Source organism: Colletes gigas, unplaced genomic scaffold, assembly GCF_013123115.1.
Source record: "Colletes gigas isolate AHSC1104 unplaced genomic scaffold, ASM1312311v1 Colletes_gigas_Sc00011, whole genome shotgun sequence".
Lineage (NCBI taxonomy): Eukaryota > Metazoa > Arthropoda > Insecta > Hymenoptera > Colletidae > Colletes > Colletes gigas.
Genome location: NW_025106640.1, coordinates 5,861,347 through 5,884,219, shown reverse-complemented (window position 1 = coordinate 5,884,219; position 22,873 = coordinate 5,861,347). Strand labels below are relative to the sequence as shown.

General features: G+C 43.7%; 1 protein-coding gene across 3 annotated transcripts in view; it reads right to left on the bottom strand.

Moving 5' to 3' along the window:
• Positions 1–22,873, bottom strand: part of LOC122398494 (serine/threonine-protein kinase NLK) — a 194,147-nt gene that overhangs the window by 26,908 nt on the left and 144,366 nt on the right. For all 3 annotated transcript variants that reach the window (XM_043398399.1, XM_043398402.1, XM_043398401.1), the window contains exons 5-8: positions 6,330–6,415; positions 5,758–5,967; positions 4,935–5,123; positions 1,952–2,153 (exon numbers count right to left, since the gene is read on the bottom strand). In XM_043398399.1, the coding sequence (XP_043254334.1) occupies positions 1,952–2,153; positions 4,935–5,123; positions 5,758–5,967; positions 6,330–6,415 (687 nt within the window). The remainder of the gene's footprint in view (positions 1–1,951; positions 2,154–4,934; positions 5,124–5,757; positions 5,968–6,329; positions 6,416–22,873) is intronic.

Below are 22,873 nucleotides of genomic sequence, written 5' to 3'. Positions count from 1 at the left end.
ACCGAGCGTTCGCCTCTGTTCCGAGCACACGCGAGAGTCTATCGCATCATTGTTCTCGCTGCGGTCAGCCACGTGCCTAAGACGTTTAAACTATTAATAATGCGCGTGACTCACGACGAGAGACGCGATTTTTCTCACCGCGGAAACCCGCGCTAGTTAATCTCCCCGTTGGTAAACGCCGCCCGTTCGCCTATAATTCTCCTCGCTCTCGTTCGGGGGACTTTTGCCCCCTCGAACCACTCCAAAGCAAAATCTTCGTGACTCCATTCGAACGAGTGTAAATTAAAAACGTTTAAAATAGAACAGATTGGAAAATTTAATAAAAATTGCACGGTGACCACCTGGAAAATAAGGGGGTTGCATAATGCAATTTGCTTGTAATTATCAAACGTAATTATTTATCTAAGGGAAATATGATATTCGAAAATAGAAAATAGATTGGAAGCCTTTTAACCGTGATAGAAATTTTAATTAAAAATGCAATTATGATACTCGATAACGCGAATATTCTCCAGTATAGGAGTAGCTCCGAAAAAGAATATTTAATTAAATGAAATTATTGCGGTAGAAGAATTCCATACTCGTTGCTATAACATAAAAATTATCTAGGATCTACGGTGTATTTGGATCGCGACAATTTTATTGGACCACGAATACGGTTCGATTTACGAGGCGGCAACGAAGCTAACTCGACCGACTCGGGCCCTCCAGGAGGGGATTATCTACTGCCCTAAAATCGCCGCACCGTGGAAAATTCACGAGCTCGCGTCGTAACGCTTTATTAGCGATCTTCGTACGGCGTCGATCAATCGGTGCCGCTGAATTTCTCGGTGTCGGGGCACCCCTTCGATCGACGGGGTGGTTTCAGAAGTAATTCGAGGCGAGAAACTCGAATGGAGTCTGCGAATCGAATTATAACTTCGAAAGTCGAAGGGGCGAAACTATTAGCCGCTCCGTGATTCGTTCACGGGCACGGAATACTAACTCAAAACTGGTAGAATGGAACGAAAATTACCTGTATCAGGCTTTTTAAACGTTTAATCAAAAATTGAACTATATACTAACACTAGAACTACCAAACCAGTCAAAATGACCCATTCGTAATTTCTAATAAACCTGTAAAAAATTTACTCGACTGAATTTTTGGAAATTTATCGTAATTTTCTATAAGAGAATTAATAAACACTTATTTCTATTGCATTATACATTTCTTCAATTTCCTTGATACAAATAAACACACTATAATTGTCGGTAGTTTTAGTGTTAAACACGTATACTATTTAATTCTGTTTAAGTTTGTTCGTACAAGGAATCGCTACAAGTAAGAATAGATTTACGAATGTCTCGTGAGTGCAAATATGTGTTGATAAGACTCGATGACAAATGAGAGCAGTCTCATGATTATACAACTTGATATCAAGAACTTGCGACGAGTCAGACTTAACGTAAACTATCAAATACTTGGCTAGGGCACCGTATGCCTCGATCAAACTTTACACCATTTCACCAGCTCCTAGTCCCTTTAACATTCCCAACGCTATCAACCCCCGACTGGCACAGTGAAATGGAAATGTGGTCTTTCCTTTAATACGTCGTAACTCTGCGAGAGATGATTCGTTAGAAACTTTATGTACTGTTCAATTTAGACTATCAAGAACTTGAACGAAGCATATTTGCACTCCCACTTTAACAGCTCTTAAAAATATCTCGATGCACTCGATTCCCGATCCAGACTAAAACTTAACGTATGTGTTAACCTAAGAATTATCTTCCTCACCGACAATCAACGACTCGTGCTCGAAGTCGGTGAACAAAAGTCTGCCCCGGGAAGGAAGGAAGTCCTTCCCGATCGTATCGTCGATTTCTCGGACCGAACGTCGCAATTACCCGCACGAAAACGCATCCGGGATGCTCGTTTTCCGGGATACCCGTCCCGTCGAAGGTTCCTTACCTTTCACCTGCTGCACGGTGGTGAGTTTCCGCTCCCAGAGATCGTCGAAAGGATGAGACGTGGCTGGCTCGAAGTCCCCTGTGTACTGTCTCAAGCCCGCGCTGGTCGTGTAGCAGCACGTGCACATGCACGAGTGATATCTGAGTCTTCCCTCGTCGAGATAAGGATGCGCCAGAGCATCTACCACGGTGATCCTCTTGTCCTGTGGGAAGTTCGTGAATCGAGGTCAACGAACGATAAAAAAAACCCCGGTCGAAAACCGACCCGTGCCCTTTGCCCTTTGCGCTATCCACCAGGCTGCTCAACGATCGTTATTTATCCGCGGAGGGCACGGACGAATTCATTCGACTGGGCGTGTCGAATTTTATCCAATTTTAGGGATTTCTAATTTTCTAATCTTGAATTTTTCGAAATTTATCAGAGCATCAAGAACCCCTCGTCGAAGAGTCTAGTAACGATCAAGACTGTAATAAATTAATTTTCCACCGATCGAGGAATATTTAATTATTTTTTATCCCTTTCGGTCAGCGTTAGAATCGAAATTGGAGGCTCAGAATAAATAACCGACGATCTTTCGACGCACCGAAAGTTTAATTAAATTAGCTAGTCGGCCATGTTTAATATTCGAAACAGTTACTTCGGTGGCTTTTGTTCGAACGTACAGGGTGTCCTGTAACGAGTGGCCGGCGATCAAAAACGCGACTGTATGCATGAATAAATCGAAAATGTAGAATAATTTTATCCCATACGGGGTTTTATTCGCGAGAAAATTAATTTTGGAACGGTCGCGGCACGCCTGCTTTAGCGAAATTCGGTTCGCTGAGTTTGATGCTCGTGGGAAAATATAAAAATTAGATAATATAGTATAAACTCGGTAGAATAGAATCGAGAGTTCCTCGAAGTTGAGACCTCTTTTTTTTCTTAAATTAATCTTTTCAGAATTCAATTTTTTTCGATTTATTTTTGAACGCAGATGTTTCTAGGTCGAGCCTCTCGTCGCGGGACACTCTGTATATGGCTCGAAGGTCCCGTTTAACGTCCTCCCGTTAAACGATCGTGGAAGTTTTACATGGTCCGGCTCTGTCGTTTAAACATCGAAACATTCGAGCGCGAGATTTAGGAAAGTAGGTTGTAAAGCGTTGGCGTGTCCCTGCACTATAATGAGTGCTTAGTAACCTACAAAGATACCGCCAGAGATGGGCAAAATCTTATTCGAACAAGCATTCATACTCGTTCCCAAAAAAATTCAAAGCTGCTTCTGTACGGATCCGTATAATTCACTCGAATTATTTTTAAATTCAAATATCCACCGACTATGCAAAACTATCAGCTGTAACTTCTATTTCGTTATTAAACAATTTGTTTTGAGGCGAGAAACAACGACTCTTTTGCCCTGCATTTATTTCGTGCGTCTTCGACAAGTTTTTTCCCCTCTGTACTTGTCGTTTTAACTTGGGCAGTAAAGATTTTATTGCAACTTTTGTTACGAATACCTCTCGCGTGGACTTTACGACGTCGCGAACCCCCGTTCGAAATATTCTTTACGAAGTGCCGAAGGCCCCATGGAATGCTTATGGCCCCATCCACGAATATAGTTTTTTTCTTTTTATGAAACTTTAAACACCGTGTACCGACCCTAGTGGTCCTCTTTTCGGTCGTTTCGATATTAACCCTTTAGGTACCAGCACGACTGAACTCTCGGAGATTCATTTTCGAGTGAAATCTTTACCTTTTTTATTTACTTTCTTCGTTGACCTGACTTTAAATTTATCAGAACATTAACGTGGAATTATTGTAGGAACACCTCTTGTTTTATGCAAAATATTTAGTTTAATAAATATATCAAGTGTACTATCGTGAGGTTGGGAAAAGTTAAAGTATAAATGGTTACGAAAATCAGTAGCACTTTGCACGGTTCATGGAATGTTTGAAGGCGGATCCAGAGGATCACGGAGGGTATTAACCCTTTAACAGTGGAGTCCGAGAGCTACGAGCCATTGTGTATCAACAGTTTCAACTTTATCACTGCATAAAACATTTCCCTTCTCTTCCATCGTGCTTTTTTCAGTCATTATTTTTCATCCGGTTTCGAACTGTACTTTTGAAATTATCAGGGGAAAGTTCTCTTCGCCCCATACAGAACGACTAATGGGAAAATTTATCAGATTTTACCCTTAAAAAATTAAATTCAATTTGTACGAAATTTTTTTCAATTAAGAAAGCTCCGGAATACTATTCTAGACCGAGTTCTGCGTTAATTAATCTTCGTTGCATCGTAACTCATCGTTTGACTCATATATATTCATATATATACAGGATGTCCGGTAAATGATGATTCTACGCGAAAAAGCGACTCGAAAACGAAGAATAACAATTGCTCGTACGACGCTCGGTTTCCGAGTAAATTGATTTTGAAAATTTTTGCGCGCGTAATTTCCACACGTGTCTGTCCATTACTAGTTATTTCTACTTGCGTTGGTGTTCCGGAATATCGGTTTTCCATCGATCTCACCGTTTCGTAATTAGCTGGAACCAGTCGGACCAAATAATACAGTTCGATCCTTGCAAGTGGCCCAAATGCAAGTAGAAAAACCGAACAATGGTCAGACGCGTTAGATAAACTAAACTCTAGCACGAAGAAAACTTTATATCGCACCCATCGAACTCTAATCAATTTATGTCACTCTGATTATAATTCATAACATAGCAACTATCTAAACAATGTAAACAAAGTAAAATTGAGAAATCGTGCGAAATAAATTCCACTGTTAAAGGGTTGGAAGACGTCTGAATGATTAGAGAAGCGTGCTCCACGCTGAAAGATCCAGTCGTTTCGCCGAAAACGTTGGATAGGATTCGTCGAGGTATCGATTTATGGGGGGAAAATGACTGGCCCGTTGAATTCGAACGGAACACCGGTTCATTGTACCGCGAACGTAGGGCAGATCTCCCTTCGGTTAGGGGGGGGCGTTGAAAAACTTACGGGATCGAAGACTAGCATCTGGCAGAGCAAATGGACGGCCTCGTGCGTCGCCTGGCTGCTGAGGGTGTAGAGGGCCGTCAGCGAGGGTGGCTTCAGTGCGCGCCTCAGCATGTGGGATCTCGCACCCTCGCACGCGTACTTCATGTCCTCGAGGGTCGGTGTGCCCAGCAATTCCGTGATCAGCTCCAGCTGCAAGTACGTGCTCGATTTTACAACGCTGCCCTTTTTCGACAAAGGAGACGTCCGCCAAAGGAACCCGGCGACGGACGCCGCCGGGAAATAAATCGCCCGCCCGGAAACCCCTCTGCACGGGACCACTTTCCATACGAGATTCGTGGTCAACCGAGACGCCAGAATTTTTCATTTCTCCTTACGAGTTTGCCTCGTCGACCCTTCTTACATATATTTTTTTTATTAGCGAGACAGCTTGAAGGTTTTAAATCCAGTGTCAACTCAAATATGAAGGATTTCAACGTGCCAGAACAAGAAGGAAACATAAACTAGCGAAATTGCAGGACACTTTGATATCGTATACCACAAATAAATTCAGGATGCATATTCATAACAATGTATATGCGCGAAAGTTTCGAGCCTTTTCCTTTCCCCCGGTAGAACATTTTTATAATTTGCATATTAATGCATCGTTTCCAATGTTTGCCAATGCCTCGTTCCAGAGACAAGAGAGATACTCTGGAGATCGAATGTTTCATTTGCGTTTGAATTTTTGTCACTTGCTCGACGGTTCGACGATGGTTTTGGGGTGGTTTCCGGGGGCAATGGGATCGCAGGGGGGTGTTAATGATTTAATGGCGGAGGGGCTGACCTGTTGCACAGGACTCTGCGCCTGGAAGAGGATCCGCCGACGCAGAAGTTCGCCGAAAATGCATCCGACGCTCCAGACGTCCACCGCGGCCGTGTAGTGCCGCGCTCCCATCAGGATTTCCGGTGCACGATAATACTGCGTCACCACTTCCTGGGTCATGTGCTTGTTCTGGTCGGGCTCCTCCACTCGGGCCAGTCCGAAGTCGCAGATCTGTTCGCAGAGAAAACGTACAATCCTCTTCTCGAGATGCTCGCCTCCTCAGACTTATCAATTCCTTTCCTAATCTCTATTTATCCCCCCACCCCTGATAACTACACGGAGAATTACTAGGCCACTGTACCACAGAGGCAAACTACAGAATGATGCATTTCTGGTGTCTAATTTTTCTCTATTCATCCTGTGATGTGCTTTGAGATCGAGCACAACTCTTTCCATAATTAATCGCTGCCCCAAAGCAGAGATGGCAAAAATTCTGAGCTAGATACAAATTTAGGAAGTCGAGAACACCTTCCATACCTTGGAATATTTAAAAATCTTGCCTAATCTCTGCTTCGAAGGGTCCTCGTACTCACCTTCAGCACGCAGTTGCTATTCACGAGTAAATTACCCGGCTTGATGTCCCTGTGTAGGATTCTGGCCGAGTGAAGGTACTTGAGACCTGGAAAACAAAACAGAAATCCCTTATGAATCACTCGAATTCACTATCAGTAGAACAAATATAAAAAGTGACGCCAAATTAACATCCTGGGCCCAACGAACATTTGGGTCAGAGTTCCGTGAAAGTGTGCGCGTATCAGGTGGTTCTGGCGCCACGGGTTAGACTTTGGCGAAGAACCATTAACGGCGAAGAAACGTAGCAAGACCCGAATGACGCGTTTTCATCGCGAACTACGCGACCTGAATTTCGACGAAATTCCCGCGTCGTTAGAGCCCCTTCGCTCCGCTCGACGGATTCACGCGCATTCACGAGAGATTATCCGGCGTTTAGTTCGCGCCAGAACGTCACCGGGCGTCGCGACGCCGGCACCGACGCGTCAATTTCGGGGCCGCATCGATTCGAACGTGACATTATTTAGAGTAAGCTCGCCCCGTTTCGACAGCCCTCGTAAATATTGGAACAATGCTTGTCCAACAAAACGACTCGCGGTTCTCGCGGAGCCTCGATAAACAAATTGAAATATTTCTCTAATATCGGAAGAATATTCTTTACGTTCTAAACTTCGTAAGAGGATGTTCCGTTGATGTTCGCGTAACTTTGCGCGCAGCGACGCAACGGTTCGCCTCGGCCAGATCGTTTTAATTCGTCAATTAAGCAGCGGTAATGCAACGACGCGACGCCGGGTATACTTCCGAGGGGACGGTGACTGGTGCGCCATTAACATTTTATTAAAGGGAACGAGCCGGGACGTTAAACCGCGCCTGGACGCGGTGTTCGTCATCGGCGACAAATTGCATCGAATCGCGAACGCTACTCGCTGATGGCAATAATAAGGCCACGCTTACGACGAAACCTGTTTTAAATGGAACCTGCGACGGCCCAACGAACCTCTCCTTATTTGAAACCCGGGGGGAAAAAAGTCACAGCTGTCGTTCCATTCGACGCGTCCCGGAAATTTTTGTTCGTTTAGATAAATTCTGGAACAAATTGGCAACGAGTATATTCAAGAAGAGTCGACGGTGAACACTCTGTTTCGTAACAAAAAATTACTCAGACATATACAGAGACGTATACAGTTCGATCTGGGTTGAAAAAATTGTTTTCGAACGATAAAAAAAATTCCGAAGTTGGCGAGTAATTTTTATTTGCGGAGGCTTCCTCGAATGAACCGTTGAATGCAACGTCGAGGAGGGAGCTCGAAGAGGGGGTGCAAGTTGAATAGAGGACAGATTACGAGGGGTAGGGCCACCCCTTCTCGTCTAAGTGCAATTCGGTGCCAACGAAAGGGATGGCGGTGCTAAACGCTCGCATAATCCCCTCTGGACGGACACGCGGGGCTCCGGTGATTTTATTTCTGATAACTACGACCCCCTTTTTCGCACGGTGCCTCGATATTGCTTCGACGATCAAGTTTATTTATGATATTAATCCCCCGTTCGATCCCTGGATCACTGCTGACCCTGTCAAGCTGGATCCAAAACGCTGCATCGGAGAATTTATTACAGCGAATAAAATAGAGATTACGGACGCTTTTAATTTCCAAAAACAGAGCGCCCTTCGAGCGATCGAGCGTCGCGCGGCTTTTCACGTTACTTTCCTTACGTTTTCGCGGCTGATGAGGGCTGCGGGATGAAAAAGAGCGGTCCAAGGGCGGAGACGCGAACGGTGACGAAGGAGACGCGAGAGGAGATATGCTGGGAGGGGTGGAGAACAGAAGGACCAAGGGGAAACCGAGCGAGGGGTGGAAAGGAACGCGGAGGAGGATCGAGGGTGGCTCGGGACAGAGAGGGATGGACGTTGAAGGGTCGGGGGTAGTCGCTGGAAGAGAAACAGGAATGACAGGAGGGTGGCGGAGGGACGGGGGTATCAGCGGCTGCAATAAGAGCAGAAACATCGGTGCCAGATGAGTATGCCGTGAGTCATGCCGCATTCAGACCTCGACTTTTCTCTCCCCGCAATAAAACTCGGTAATATTACCGGGGTAATCTGCCCCGTGGGTGCGTCCGGTTGCGAATTCACCCGCCGGTAATTAAAGTCTCTCCGTCTCGCCCTATACGGGGGCTCGCAGCGTCTCTCGAAACTACCCTCGCGACGCGAAAATAAATATTTCTTCGCCATTTATTCAGTTTTCTAAAACCGAGCGACACTTCGATCGAGAATCGCGGCGGAGGGAACAGAGAACGTGTAATGATTTTTTTTTTTTCGGGGTAGTTTTCAGCGGAGGCACAGTGATATCTCCAAGTAGTCTGTAATTTATCATTTCACGTTACACGCAAAGAAGTAAAAATGCTCCGCGTTAGTACGAGCCCACCTAGTCGCGAGTAATTAATGCTCGCGTTAAATACAGCATCCGGTTTGGTAATTATTTCGTTAATTGAGCCAAACTCGCGTACCGAGGAGTCGAAACGTTCAATGGACGATGAAGTTAAATCGCGTTTGTAATCGCCACGCTTGTTTTGATTTAATCTTCAATCTCAGCAGGCATTACGCGTTGTTTGTTAACTGTTTTGGTGGGATAGAATCGCTCGGGGAATAATACGAATGGACGAGAGGCAAATACGATCGAGAATTAGAAGCACGGACGCGAGTAGAAACGGTCAGTGAAAGACGGACAAGCCGAGTCTCGATTTCGATGCAGATTCTCGGGAAGGACAAGCTTCGAATTTGTTTTTAAATTGATTAAAAGTGGCTGGAAGTTTGATCGTTTCCCCTTTGTCTCGTTCCTCGAGATTCTTGCCCGGTTGGCTGTAATCACCTTCTTCCGTACCATACCGCATCAAACTCATTACTTACGGAATCTCGCAACTCCGGTTCGCCGTATGACGTAATTCCAGTATATGATGGAACTTCATTATTACACGCTTACTGTAATTATCCGGAAGCTGATGGAAGACCGATCGTACGCTGGCCGCGAGCTTATACTTTGTATAACGGAATTCGTGAATAACGAGGAAAAGATTGTACGTTTGTACGATACGCTAAAACGATCCTCGGTATCGCGGACGACTTGATTCACAGTCTTGGACGAGCGTAATGTTCGACATTACGCGTTTCGACTCGGGGAGTTTTCTTTCGCGTGCCGTAAAAATATACAAGTTTCCAACGTCGGTAATGGATACTGTTAAAGCCGAACAAACGAAGAGGCACCGAAACGTTCGAAGAAACCGACTACGCCAGCTGTCCAACGGGTTACCGGTCTAATTTCTCATGGTAATTAAGCTCGCACGGTGCATTTCTCGTCGATAAGCCGCGGCAGGAGTGCCAACAAAGCGGATAAAGCGCGCATAACCGGACGCGGACGCGCGAAAATTAATTGCAACGCGTCGAATTTCCTTCTGCCACCGCCACGGCGTTTCCTTCGTCGACGCGGCGAGAAAAAAAACGAGGAAAAATGGACGCTCAATTATCGCTTATTCAGATAAGCTTCTTCGCGTGGCCGCTATCGCGTCGTTAAGATTACTCGCGGGGAATCGTCCACCGTTACGGTCGATCGAGGTCGATTCGAGTCGCATTAATTAATCGTCCGGCGCAAGGTGTTGCAATTAAAGAGCCAGCGACGAACAGAAGTGGGGGGAAAGGTGGAATTCCGATACTCGAACGCGATAGCAGCCGAACACCAGGAAAAATCAATCGAGGCTCGCCACGAGGCGTCGAAACGAGGTCGATCGGTCATCGATCGATCGCTCCAACGACCGCAGCTTCGACCGGAGGATCCTTGATCGCGCTTCTCCACGGAAATCGACTTTCCGAATGTTTTTCAAATCCAGAAATCGACCTCGAGACAATTTCTTAGGGATCGCGATCGTCTCGTGATTTGATAACAAGCTAGGCCAAAGAAATTTTACATTTTCACGTTTAGAAATGTGAATAACTATAATAGGAGGTGGGCAAGTTTTTCGACGAAATTAAAAAATTTCAAATCGTATTGAAAAAATTACTATCGGTTGCAGGGGTTGATTACAATCATTTTTGGTGGATAGACATACCCCCGAAATCCTACGCAGTTTCGAGAAAAAAATTCAGGAAGGTGGGCAAGTTTTTCGACGAAATTAAAAAATTTTAAATCGTATTGAAAAAATTATTATCGGCTGCAGGGATCGATTACAATCATTTTTGGTGAATAGACCTATTCTCGAATTCCTATCCACTTTCGAGAAAAAAATTCAGGAAGGTGGACAAATTTCGACGAAATTAAAAAATTTCCAATCATTCTGAAAAAATTATTATCGGTTGCACGGGTCGATTACAATCATTTTTGGTGAACAGACATACCCCCGAAATCCTACGCAGTTTCGAGAAAAAAATTCCTTAACGAAAATATAATTTCTGGCCAGAAATGTTACCCCGAAATGTCATGCGAATCTTTAAAACGTCATAACTCCTGAACGGATTGGACGATTTTAATGTTTCAAAGTGCTAACTACGCGTATTTTAGTGGAGAATATGTAGAAGTTGCAAAACTATTCAAAAAGTTGTTCCTTGACTTCGTAAAATAAGAAAAACCCCCATAAAAATGGTCCAATTTTCAAACGTCCAGAACTCCTACAATAGTGAATATATTTCAATGAAACTTTTTTCTGAAGTAGAGCTCGTGGGTACCTACAAAAAAGTATTAGACAACTTTTCTGTAGGGCGTCAAACAAAATTATTAGAAATGAGAAACGAATTCTTAAGAAAAATCGACAGGGATAGGTGCCTAAATTTTTCGTCAAAAAAAAAAATTTTCAAATCGTATTGAAAAAATTACTATCGGTTGCAGGGGTTGATTACAATAATTTTTGGTGAACAGACATGCCCCCGAAATCCTACGCTGTTTCGAGGAAAAAATTCAGAAAGGTGGGCAAGTTTTTCGACGAAATTAAAAAATTTCATATCGTATTGAAAAAAATACTATCGGTTGCAGGGGCCAATTACAATCATTTTTGGTGAATAGACATACCCACGAAATCCTACGCAGTTTCGAGAAAAAAATTCAGGAATGTGCCTAAATTTTTCGTCCAAAAAAAAAAATTTCAAATTGTATTGAAAAAATTATTGTCGGTTGCAGGGGCCAATTACAATCATTTTTGGTGAATAGACATACCCCCGAAATCCTACGCAGTTTCGAGGAAAAAATTCAGAAAGGTGGGCAAGTTTTTCGACGAAATTAAAAAATTTCAAATCACTCTGAAAAAATTACTATCGGTTGCAGGGGTCGATTACAATCATTTTTGGTGAACAGACATGCCCCCGACATCTTACGCATTTTCGAGAAAAAAAATTCTTTATCGAGAATACGTCTGACCAGGAATGGAATGATTCTCCTGAATTTTCATGCCTTTCGAATCATTCTGAAAAAATTATTCTCGTTTGCGGGGGTCAATTACAATCATTCTTGGTGAATACACATACCCCCAAAATCCTACGCACTTTTGAGAAAAAAATTCTTTACCGCAAATATAATGTGTGGCCAGAGATCTGTGATTATATTGTTTGTATCTCCCATTAAAATTGTTTGTATAAATTGATGCATCGTGGAGCGTCTCGAAGTACAGAATTTCTTTGCCAGAGGAACGGAGACACGAGCACAATATCATGATAAATTAAAATTCTGAAATTAACCCACGCCGCGAGGAACGAAGAAACATTCGTCAACGTCGCGCGCAAATCCTCGTATATAATACAAATTGTTTTCTGCATTATGTAACGTTCGCTATCTTCGTCCACGACCACATTCCTTACCCTTTTCGAAGGGATACAAAAATAAAACGTGACTGTTTCTATAAATACACACACGGCGATTACTCGTTACGTGGTCGTATTATTATCACCAAAGTCTCCGAGGACATTTCTGGTAGAAACCTCGAGATTAACGTTTATTTTTACAGGAAGAATTTTTGTACACCGTGAGTCAGATGAACTCGTTTTTGGGGGTGAGTTCGAAGACCTATGGGTAGAAGGTTATTCAAGGTCGTGACCTCCGGCGTCATACACGTCATCGTGACCAATTTCCTTCTATCGGGTCACGGCATCTACGTAGGGTTCCTCCACCGTTCTGCACGTCATTATTCTTTCCGGTCTTGGATTTCCAATTCCATTTTTTCGCGTCAAAAATTCTATGAATTTATATCGAACGAAACACCACTCTCGAAACGCTGGAGTTTTAAAAAATTACAACAGAATCTGTATAAATAAATTGGAGCAAGAGATCTTGCGTAGGAATCTGTGTACAGTTGAAAACTATTCATAAAACAGAACTGGCCTATACATAGATTAATTGATTTTCAACGCATCCGGGATCCGTACAACAATGAATTCCATAATGCACGTCTCTGTTATTTTTTTTTAAATCAAGTGTTCTGACTTCGAGTACGCGTTTAGCTTCCGAGAAAAACGTGTCACTGTAATATAGAACGAGGAATCTGACATGGTCGCCTAAAAATATCCCCTGCACGCGATCGGCGATATCATTGAACCCGCTGAACTCGTCTCGCCGTTCGATATAGCTGTGGTGGCTCCGTTAAAAAAAAACATCGATGATCTTGAAATTTCGAGAACTATAATCGTACGGGCCACGGTCAGACGGATCATCGAGCGTGGGTGTCGAGGACAAAACGATATTTACGAGCCTCTCAACGTCGTCGAAGACCTCCAGCTATCACGGAACAATTTTTATTCTGCCCCCCTGCAGAAACCGGTGGTCAAATTTAGTTTGCGTACGAATAAAATTTTTCCCTCTGTGTTTCAAGCAGGTGCTCGTAATGGCTGGTCGCGGGGAATCGGTTAGGTTTAATTATCGCCGGCAGAATGTTCGACGACGGTCACATTCGAGCGTGGGCATCGTCCTGGTGGCGATAGGAAGGCTACCAGGAGCCGCAGGATTTCAGCCATAATGCGTGTGGCCGCCACGTCCCGCGAGATAAATTGCGCCAACGGATTAATGTAATAGAGTGATTAATCGCGCGAATGACGATCGGGCGCGAGCACGTGCTGGCCGCTGGATTAAAGCGTTTTACCGGGGAGAACTTCGAAAACTGGTTGGACGGACTGAGTATCGAGCCAGTTCTAATGGGCGCGAGAAAATTTCCGAACTATCCGATCAAACCACGCCGCTGTAAGCTCCTACGAACGTTGATTTTAGACGAGAATCATTCTACTTATTACACAGCTGTTGTAATATTCACCCACTACGTTCGATCGAATATTTCGCGTTATTTTTCTTAATTATTTGTCTTTGGCGAACGCGAAAATCCTGAAAGGCGTTGGCGCGAAATTCCCAACCAGTTTTTGCTTTGTTTCCCGTCCGCGTAGGTAGAGGCTTGTCAAACAGAGCTTTCAAGTTATTTACTTTGTTTGATAAACAGAACAAGAACAGGGTACACAAAGGAGAAGTGTGCCAAGAGTAAAATCAGGATGGTATTTTTAAACAGAGTTATTCTTTTCGTAGCTAGAAATAGTTTCGATCAAACACGTTCGAACGATCTATTAGAATTAGTTCGTCTAGGAAAATCTGGTGGACGATCAAGAGATTGAAAATGTGATTTACGCGGGTCGTCGGTGGGGAAAACATGGAAGCTTTCCAAGCGCAAGTTTCGAGAAGAGAGAGTCGCTCGATTCCACGGGGGAAGGTCGACGACTACTTTCATTTATCAATTTCGACACATCGTCTCATTTAATCTTCGTCGCGAAGCAGCTGGACCGGTTGCTGAGGATTCGCGGCGATTCTTATCGATGTGATCCTGGAATATTTATACATTTTTCCCCTCAGTTTCATTGTTTCTCTCAGTTTTTGTAGATCAGAAGTTTTCCTTTTGATCTTCGATTGTTATACAGGGTGTTCGGCCACCCCTGGGAAAAATTGTAATGGGAGATTCTGGAGACCAAAATAAGACGAAAATCAAGAATATCAATTTCTTGACTGAGGCTTCGTTAATAAGTTAGTAAGTTATTAAAAAATTGAGTTAAAAAATTTCAAATCGTTCTGAAAAAATTATTTTCGATTGTGGGGGTCAATTACAATCATTTTTGGTCATTACACATACCCTCGAATTCCTACCCGCTTTCGAGAAAAAAATTCAGGTAGGTGCTGAAATTTTTTGGCGAAAACGAAATTTTTCAAATCATTCTAAAAAAATTATTTTCGGTTGCAGGGCATGATTGCAATCATTTTTGGCTATTACACTTGCCCCGAAAATCCTAGACATTTTCAAGAAAAAAATTCGAGAAGATGCCTAAATTTTTCGACGAAAAAGAAAAATATCAAATCATTCTGGAAAAATTATGTTCGGTTGTGGGGGTCAATTACAATCATTTTTTGTCATTACACATACCCCCGAAAACCTGCGCATTTTCGAGAAAAAAATTCAGTACAGACGGTACTTCAAATGTTAATAACTTTTTAACGAAGCCTCCATCAACAAAATATGTATTCTTGATTTTCGTCGTATTTTGGCCTCTAGAATCCCCCATTAAAATTTTTCCCAGGGGTGGCCGAACACCCTGTATATGATGATGGGTGATGAGTAGACTGCGGATGTTTACAGAATGCATTTAATATGCAAAAATATAAGAAATACTTAAAGTAAGATACGAATTATTATATTTAGGGGTTGAGACAGCCCTCTGCGAAGCTTCCGTTTCATTAATTCTATTAATAAAAATGTGAATTTGCGTAAAGATCCGCAGTCTAGTGATGAGACTTTACATTGCAACTAAAACGATTGAATCTCAAGCTGAATAGGATTCACGAATTTTAACGCGGTTACGAGAATAATAACTAAGAGAAATTTTAATTTGTATAGTTTACCAATTGCCTGAAATGTTTTCTACTTATGAGAAATTGCACAGTTTTTCAAGCTGACATCGTGTGTCCCTTCAAAGGATGTTCTATGGTTGGAATGGAGGCAAGGTTCGTAGGAGAAACTCGTACGTCACGGAAGGGCGATTTTACGTGGACTGGGCCCGGCGTTTATCGGGTTCATCGCACCCGAACCCGGGTATGCGTGCCACTCCAGCCACTCGATTCCTCATTTCTTCTCTCCAGGGACGGTCGATCGGGTCGACGGGCGCCTGGGACTTCCACGGGGGAACGAAAGTCAAGGACGAAGGACCGATCGCCTCGGATACTCGCTTCCAAGGTCGACCTTCGATCGTTCCACCTACTCGCGCCTCGATTCAGCGAATATCCCACCTGCTATCGACGTCCATCCCAGACACTTGGAACCGTCGCGTTGCGTAACAAATGCTAACCCTGTGGATCCATTTTTATTCCAATTTTAACCCTTTGCACTCCGAGAGCGTTTAGTAATACTCTCTAATAAATTAAATTGTTTGATTTCTAAAAATAAAAAAATATTCTTTCCACAAACATGTACACCTATAATTTAAATTTTATTCATACATTTTCTAAATTCAATTTGTGTCGTCGTAAATGAAACTTCCATCGTACGTATTATGTTTGTCGCCATAGCGACGCCAGTAGAGTGCAAAGGGTTAATTCCATTATTTTGCAATACTAGGTTTCTCGATCGAATTCTCGCGTTTGTAAAGGATTGCAATGGATTGGAGGAAAATGAACACGTCACAAACATGATTAATAACAAAAACACTGATCGTTCCTTCGTCTTATAACCACGTAACTCGTGTCCCGCTTGCAACCCCCCACACTCACACGCGATTCAAACTAAACTGGACATCATTCACTCCTAGACTATTATTCGACATTTTAGGCGTACGAGAGAAGGTTTCCTTTGAAAGTATTATATGCAATCTTCATAAAAACATTCCGTTAATTTGCGAATCAGTTTTTTTAAACGAAAGATCGTCGCTCGAAGGAGTCGCTGGTGGAAAATGACGATTGTCTTGGGCTCGTAAGCTCGTTAGCTGGACGTGGCCGTTTAAAAGGCTTCCCCCGACGAACGGGACACGCTTCGGTTTCCTTTCCAGCGAGCTAATTGTGCTCCTGTTGGACAGCCCCCGGGAGCTGGACGATATTTAATCGAACGCGACGCGCGCGAGATTCGCTTTGACGTAACGCGGATCATTATTAGGACATTAAGGGACGCTGGATGTAGGCCACAACCGTAAATAGACTCCCATCCCAGAACTGTCGATGCACCGCCGAGCATGATATTTCGAATACAAAAGCACACGTCGGGACACGTTTCTACGGCCGAGAAAGATGTTTTAAGAGACCTAGTTCGAAGCAGGGACCATAAGTAAACTCGCCTATGAATATGGCCCGTGAAAAAGATCGTTGCTCGAGTCGGGGATAGCGATCGTACGGTCCACAGAAAATTGTTATTAAACTCATAGTAATCATACAGATGATAGAAACATTTCTTTGTTGTCTCAAACCCAGTGTTCCAAATACGTTGCATTTGATATTTTCTTAGAAATTCGATTCTATACTTTTCGAAGAATTTTTTAAAAATTATCCAAACCACAAAAATAACTCGTTTAGGCACTGATTATTCCATAACTGAGAATTCCGTCAGATTCTTTCCATTTTCTGGAAAGTTACGCGGACCTTGACACAGGTCTTCCATAAACAGTAAAAAATATTGCCTTTTATCTCATCGAATTCTACGCTTTGGGGTTAAAAAAGACAGAATAAAATTTCCCCGTACCAACAGCGATATTTCATCCGGCGCTTATCTTGGGAACGCGTTGCCTTGGTCCGGCCATTTTCGCCGTTTGTTTCTCGCCCAGCCGACGGTCGTTAATACTTTTTTTTGCAATCGTGGGAAAATAATCGCGGGTTCAAAAGGCACAGGAATGGACGACAGCTGATTCTAACGCGTTTCGCGCGGGCAAAATATTGCTTTGCTTGCGTAGCGAAGCCAGAGTCCAATAAAGAGCAGCAAACGTACATCGACGAAACACGGACAGAGGGGAGGAAAAAATATTGAAAACAGACGAGCGGAATTGGGTCGATCTATAAAAGTCGATCGCGACACGTGAACCGGGTTCGGAATAATTCAATTTTAGAGCATCCCTAGTGCTTGCTCGCGACACGTGTGCAACATTGTTCACTAAATTGCGCTCACCTCTTATATAAACATTACAATCTTATTTGCGATTATTTCTCATACCTTTTAGAACCGTCAATTTCTATCAATTGTCTATGGAAAGTGGAGATTGTATTTACATCTTTAATATTCGTGTCTATTAAGATCGAATTATTCATTTAATATCTGGTGGTAAATAAAACACAAGTACGCTAATAAATGATCAAATATTCCTATATATATATAGAAAGCTAGTGGTGGCAGTGAACGTGTTAATATTTTTTAATAACATCACCGAATGTAAGAGTTCGTTTAACCTTTTCCCCCGATTGGGAGCCATCGTTTCAGGAACAGAGAACATTTTAATCGGCGATCGTGCGAAAGATCGGGTGTTTTTAAAACCGAAAACGCCGATCGAGCCTTGCAAGCGAATCCACGGGGGAAATGGTGCACGCGGTTTTAATTAATCCTTTGACATTCTGCCCATTCTCATCGAGCTGATACCGCGGCGCATCCGGAATTTTATTGCGAAACGATGTTCCGTCGAGAGCGATACAGAAAACTTTGGAACGCTTGTTTTGCTACGTTTAACCGGGGGAATCGTTATTCGAAACATTAACGAACAGATAGAATCGCGGGTATCGCGCAGTTTAATGAAAAACTCGAGCACCGATGAAAATTAACGCAACTTACCAAGTTACCGTCGTTCATGGCGGCTCGATATTTCGTTGCAAATAATTTCCCAGGTAATTAACCTTGGCTGTAATTACATGAGTACTGGAGGCTCTTGGACGGAACGTTTTCAATATTTACGGTATTGTAATTTCGTATAAAGAACTCTCAGTCTTCTGAAAGGTAGTTTATTGAAAAGTAAAGGTTTTCTCTCTGAAATGAAATTACTAAATTTCTAAATCGGTTCCGGGAATCTATTTTTCGCGTAGCAGTTTGAAACACTCGAATCGTTCGAGGCGAGATGGAGGAAATTCGATGTGCCTCGATTTCGTTGGTGCTTCGTCCGGTCGAACCACTTGCAAGTAGTACGAGCAGCGCTAATCAGACAGACGAACGTGTCGATTTCCACCGGCGTGAAAATTGCTCCTGGCAGAGAAACTCGATTTTCTTCGTGACTCTGCTTCAATTAAAACATCGAAGGGCTTGAAAATATTTAAAAAAACTTCGCTCGGAGAATCCATAAACCGTAACATTTCTAGCAACGAAACTTTGAGATTATTAAAAATAAAAGCTCGTTTTAGTTCGATTCGCTCGGTCGCCAAAGAGGAAGTAATTTACTGCCGTTCTCTTTTAATTTGCAGTAAACAAATTATCCTGTTCTTATAATCAACAAGTTGTTACGCGATGTATCGCGCGTTGTAAAGCAAGTTACGTTGCTGTTACAAATTTCGTTAGCGCGGGACGAGCGGAGTTCTTTTGCCGTAGCCCAGAAAACTAAAAGCTCCGGGAACCCTCAAAGGTAAACGCACGAAGCGTTAATCCCGTTTCCAGCTTCTTGCTCAAGGGAGAATATCGTGATCTCGGTTAAAAAAAAAAAAAAAAAAAAATTAAGCCTGGCTTAATTGAAACGACCAGAAAAGGGACGAAAACACGGACGAGAGTGTGAGAGGAGAGGGAGATGCTCGCCCTTCCGTGTCGCTTGGAAGCTGAAAGTTTGGAAAAAATTGAGCTGTTAGGCGCGGGAACGATCAAAAGTCTGGGGATCTTACACGATCACAGATGTATTCTTCACTTGTTGCGTTTGATCGAACGAACGAATCGGTCTCGATTTTCAGTCCACTTTGTGCTTTTAAATGATCGATAAATCAACGATTATATAAGAATTGAAAACTGTAAAAAACTGGGTATACTTTAGTCTCGAAACGACTTCGAGGTAACTGAAAAGTTTGTCGAGATCACTTCCCGCCAATAAACAGAACAAAGAGGGCTAAGCTGCTAACGACTGACGTATATAATCGGGATTGTCTTGATTAAACACGGTCCCTGAGATAGACGTCGGAGTATCAGCGAGGATGCAAAAGTGGGGAGGGGTTTCGCCCGTCGAAAACTTCAAAAACTTGGAATATCCTCGAAACGAACGGAACTTTCGCAAGTCCTTCAACGCCAAATTACGTCCACGCAAAAGGAAATCCTCGAGTGCTCCTTTCGCCCGAACGGAATCAAACGGAGGCCCGGGGAAACCGGCTCGAGCAAGCAAATAAAAGTTTCGTTGTTCGAGTCATTTCCTCTTGATAAAAAAAACGACGATTAAATAGTAACGGGGGGGGGGATAGGAATCCCATCGAACTCCGGGGAACGAACTTAATGAAAACACGAAACAGCGCGGAAGATTAAAGGCTAACGAGAAAAGGAGGTTCGAAGAGATCTTGGAATATTTTATTGCAAAAAATGAGAAGCGATATTTGACAATTTTTTTACTGCATAAGGGGTCCATGAAACTTTTTACCCTTTTCCATATATATTCTTCAACATTTCGAGATACAAATATATTTCTTTCGTTACGGTTTTATCGACTTTGGATGAAATATTTCAAACATTTTATTGATGCTGTAAAAAAATCGTGATAAATATCCATGTGTAAGAGTCTTGAGTAAGCAATGTATCGAGTTAACGTTTGATTATTTGCAATCGTACGAACGCTGGTGGAGTGTTTGTACGCGATAGAGAAGCGTGTTGGGAATAGGGCGGAAGTGGTTCCTGCAAAAGAAGGAAGAGGAGCGCGTAGAGGCGAGCAGCGATAGGCGTTGTATCGAATGGGGATCAGGTTAATTAAAACATCACGGAGGAGGATAGGAAAGAAACGTGGAAGCAGGCGTGGAGGAAGAGCGAGGTTAAGCGAGTCAGAGGAGAGGAGTAGCTACGGCGTCGAACAGCCGACCGGATGACGGGGTCTGGGGTCACGGATGGGCGGTGGCAGGACTGGTTTCGGACCAGTCAAGAGAAGAAGAGGAGCTCTGCTCTATCTGTCCGGGCTTTACGTGCCACGTTATACCGGGTGGGAAAGTTCGAACGGCCCGAAACACGGCCCGTGAGAAGATTGGATATCGCAGAGAGGAATCCTCTCGAGAGGGATCATCGTCCTTTCTACTCACGGGATTCTACCTGTTGTCGCTGTTGGAACCTTCGGGTGTCGTTTTCCAAGGATTCCTTCGAAAGCTCCTTTTCAATCGAAAAACTCACATTTTCTTCTTCCCATTTAGATAACATAAAGCGCAGGAAAATGTTAATTCTTTACCCAATCTTTCGCCTCACGAAACTCGAACGAGACGAAACTTTCCCGAATCTTCGACGCAGAAAGAATGGAGCATCGGGTGTTTCCTTTGCTTCGACAGCCATTTGATCGTGAAGCTATCGCTCGAGTATAGGGGGGTAGTTAAAGACGCCCATTGGGGGCGGATTACGACGCTCGCGAGTCTGCATTTTCGATGAAACTACGAAAGATCGTTGACAAACACGCGTTAAAGCTGTAGAAGAAGACTGAAAAGTAACTTACTATTTTAATAACAATTCGCCAGAATATAACGACGTTCGAAAAGAGGCGGTGAACTGTTCGCGAGCGTTGCTTCGCGACGCGGATAAAAATAGCGAGAATAATGGGGTCGCGATCGACGGATGATCGAGAAGCCGAGAACGCAACAAATCACCAGCGACTCGATCCATCCTCCTCCCCCGTCCCCTCCCCCTTTCTCTTTACCCAAGAATTAGTAACTCGAACCGTTCTTTTCCGCGAGTAAACAGCTCCCGCGAAGCCTCGGATATCCGCAGCACGGCGCAGCGACAGGATCGCATTATAAGTGAAAATTAATGCAAATCTTCTAAGAGCGTAGTTAGTACGCGAGAGGCGTCCTGTTCACAGTTCTCCGGTATTTCACCTTTATTATCGTCGCGATCTACTTCTGCCCCGTTTCATCCCCCCAAGTCGACGTTTATTCTTTTCCTTTTTCCCCGTGCTCGGCATTAAGCTGTACGCGCGGACCCGGCGATCCTCAGAGCCCCGGGGTATCCATTCGTATGCGACACCAGCATCCAGCGCACCTGCGTTTGCAAGAAAATCCAAGATAAAGAAGCGTCCGTGTAAACAATACCGATAAGACCGCAGCGTACAATTGGACGACGTGGATTTAATCTCTTCCCGATGATCGGGCTGAGAAACGCCTTGAGAATTAATCTGACTCCTGATTTCTATCGATATATCTTTTTTAACCAAGTCCTCCGTTATATGTTATTGCGTAACATAATATTTACGAGTTCTAGAGGCTTTGATTATGGAATCTGGTGCTCGTCGAATAAAATTTCGAGATTTTTTTTCTTCCACGTGCAATACATCCCTTCTCCAGTCGCGGACGGGGAAAAAACAAGAGTCGTTTCGCGCTCAGCGAACCGAACGACGCGGCGATTCTCCCGCGGAATTGAAACCGCGGAAAAACGGTCGAAAGTCGCGCGGTCTCCGGGTTCTTTCATTTCCGGGAGGGGAAGAGAGCTGGAAAAAAGGAAACACGCGGAGACAGAGGGCGAAAAAATGAAGAGATTATTATTCGGAGGAGCATCTTCGCCGGAGCGTGCATAACGATTCCGCGAGCTCGTCGAGCCGCAGCCTTCTTCCGGGTGCGTTTGTATCCTGATTCCTCGAGCATCCTGTCTGCGTCCTCGGACACGACGGATGCAGCCGTGACAAATTACCCTCGAAAACCACCGCCCCCGGAAACACGAGCAAAACTACAGACACTGGATGATGTATTAACGCGTCGACTTCCATACTTTTCCGCCGCCGCTGTTTCCCCGTTTCCCTTGACGAATTGACGCTATGATCACGTGCAAATAATATTCTTTGGCATAAATAAGTTAATTATTCAATATTCCGTAAAAGGACTCGAAAGATAACTTTCTTAAAATTCTTTCGTTACGAATGTAACCAAGAGCGATACATGAATTTATTTTTACTTGTTTTATAATGTGAGTATGAGAATATCATACAGCAACATTCATGTAATATGTTTTCTAAGAGTCTTGTTTGTCGAAAGTGCTTGCAACGAGAGAACGTGGAATCGTAACAGCGATCCAGCCTGACCAGATTGCCTTAAATGTGAAACAGAGTATTCGAGTAATTCGAGTTAAATATTCTAATGGGAACCACGCGCGAATCCAGCGTCCCCTTCTGAGCGACGTAAATATTTGTCGCGACCGAGCCCAGGTCGTCCCGGAGGCTCGGGGTCGATAATTATTATACCGCGGCTGCGTTCCTTCGGCGAACAACGGCGGGATTCCGGCGTCGCGACGCGTGTTCGCCGTTATTTGCATATACAGCGCCGTGGCGAAAACGGACGGAGAAAAGGGTAACGAGGGGCGAGGGGGACAAAGAGTCGCGACCGCTTTAAAGTAAGATTTTCGAGTAATGCTTTCGAGCGCTTTGGAAAAAGGGCGGACGGTGGTTTAATTAACTCCGGGACTCTTCGAGCAA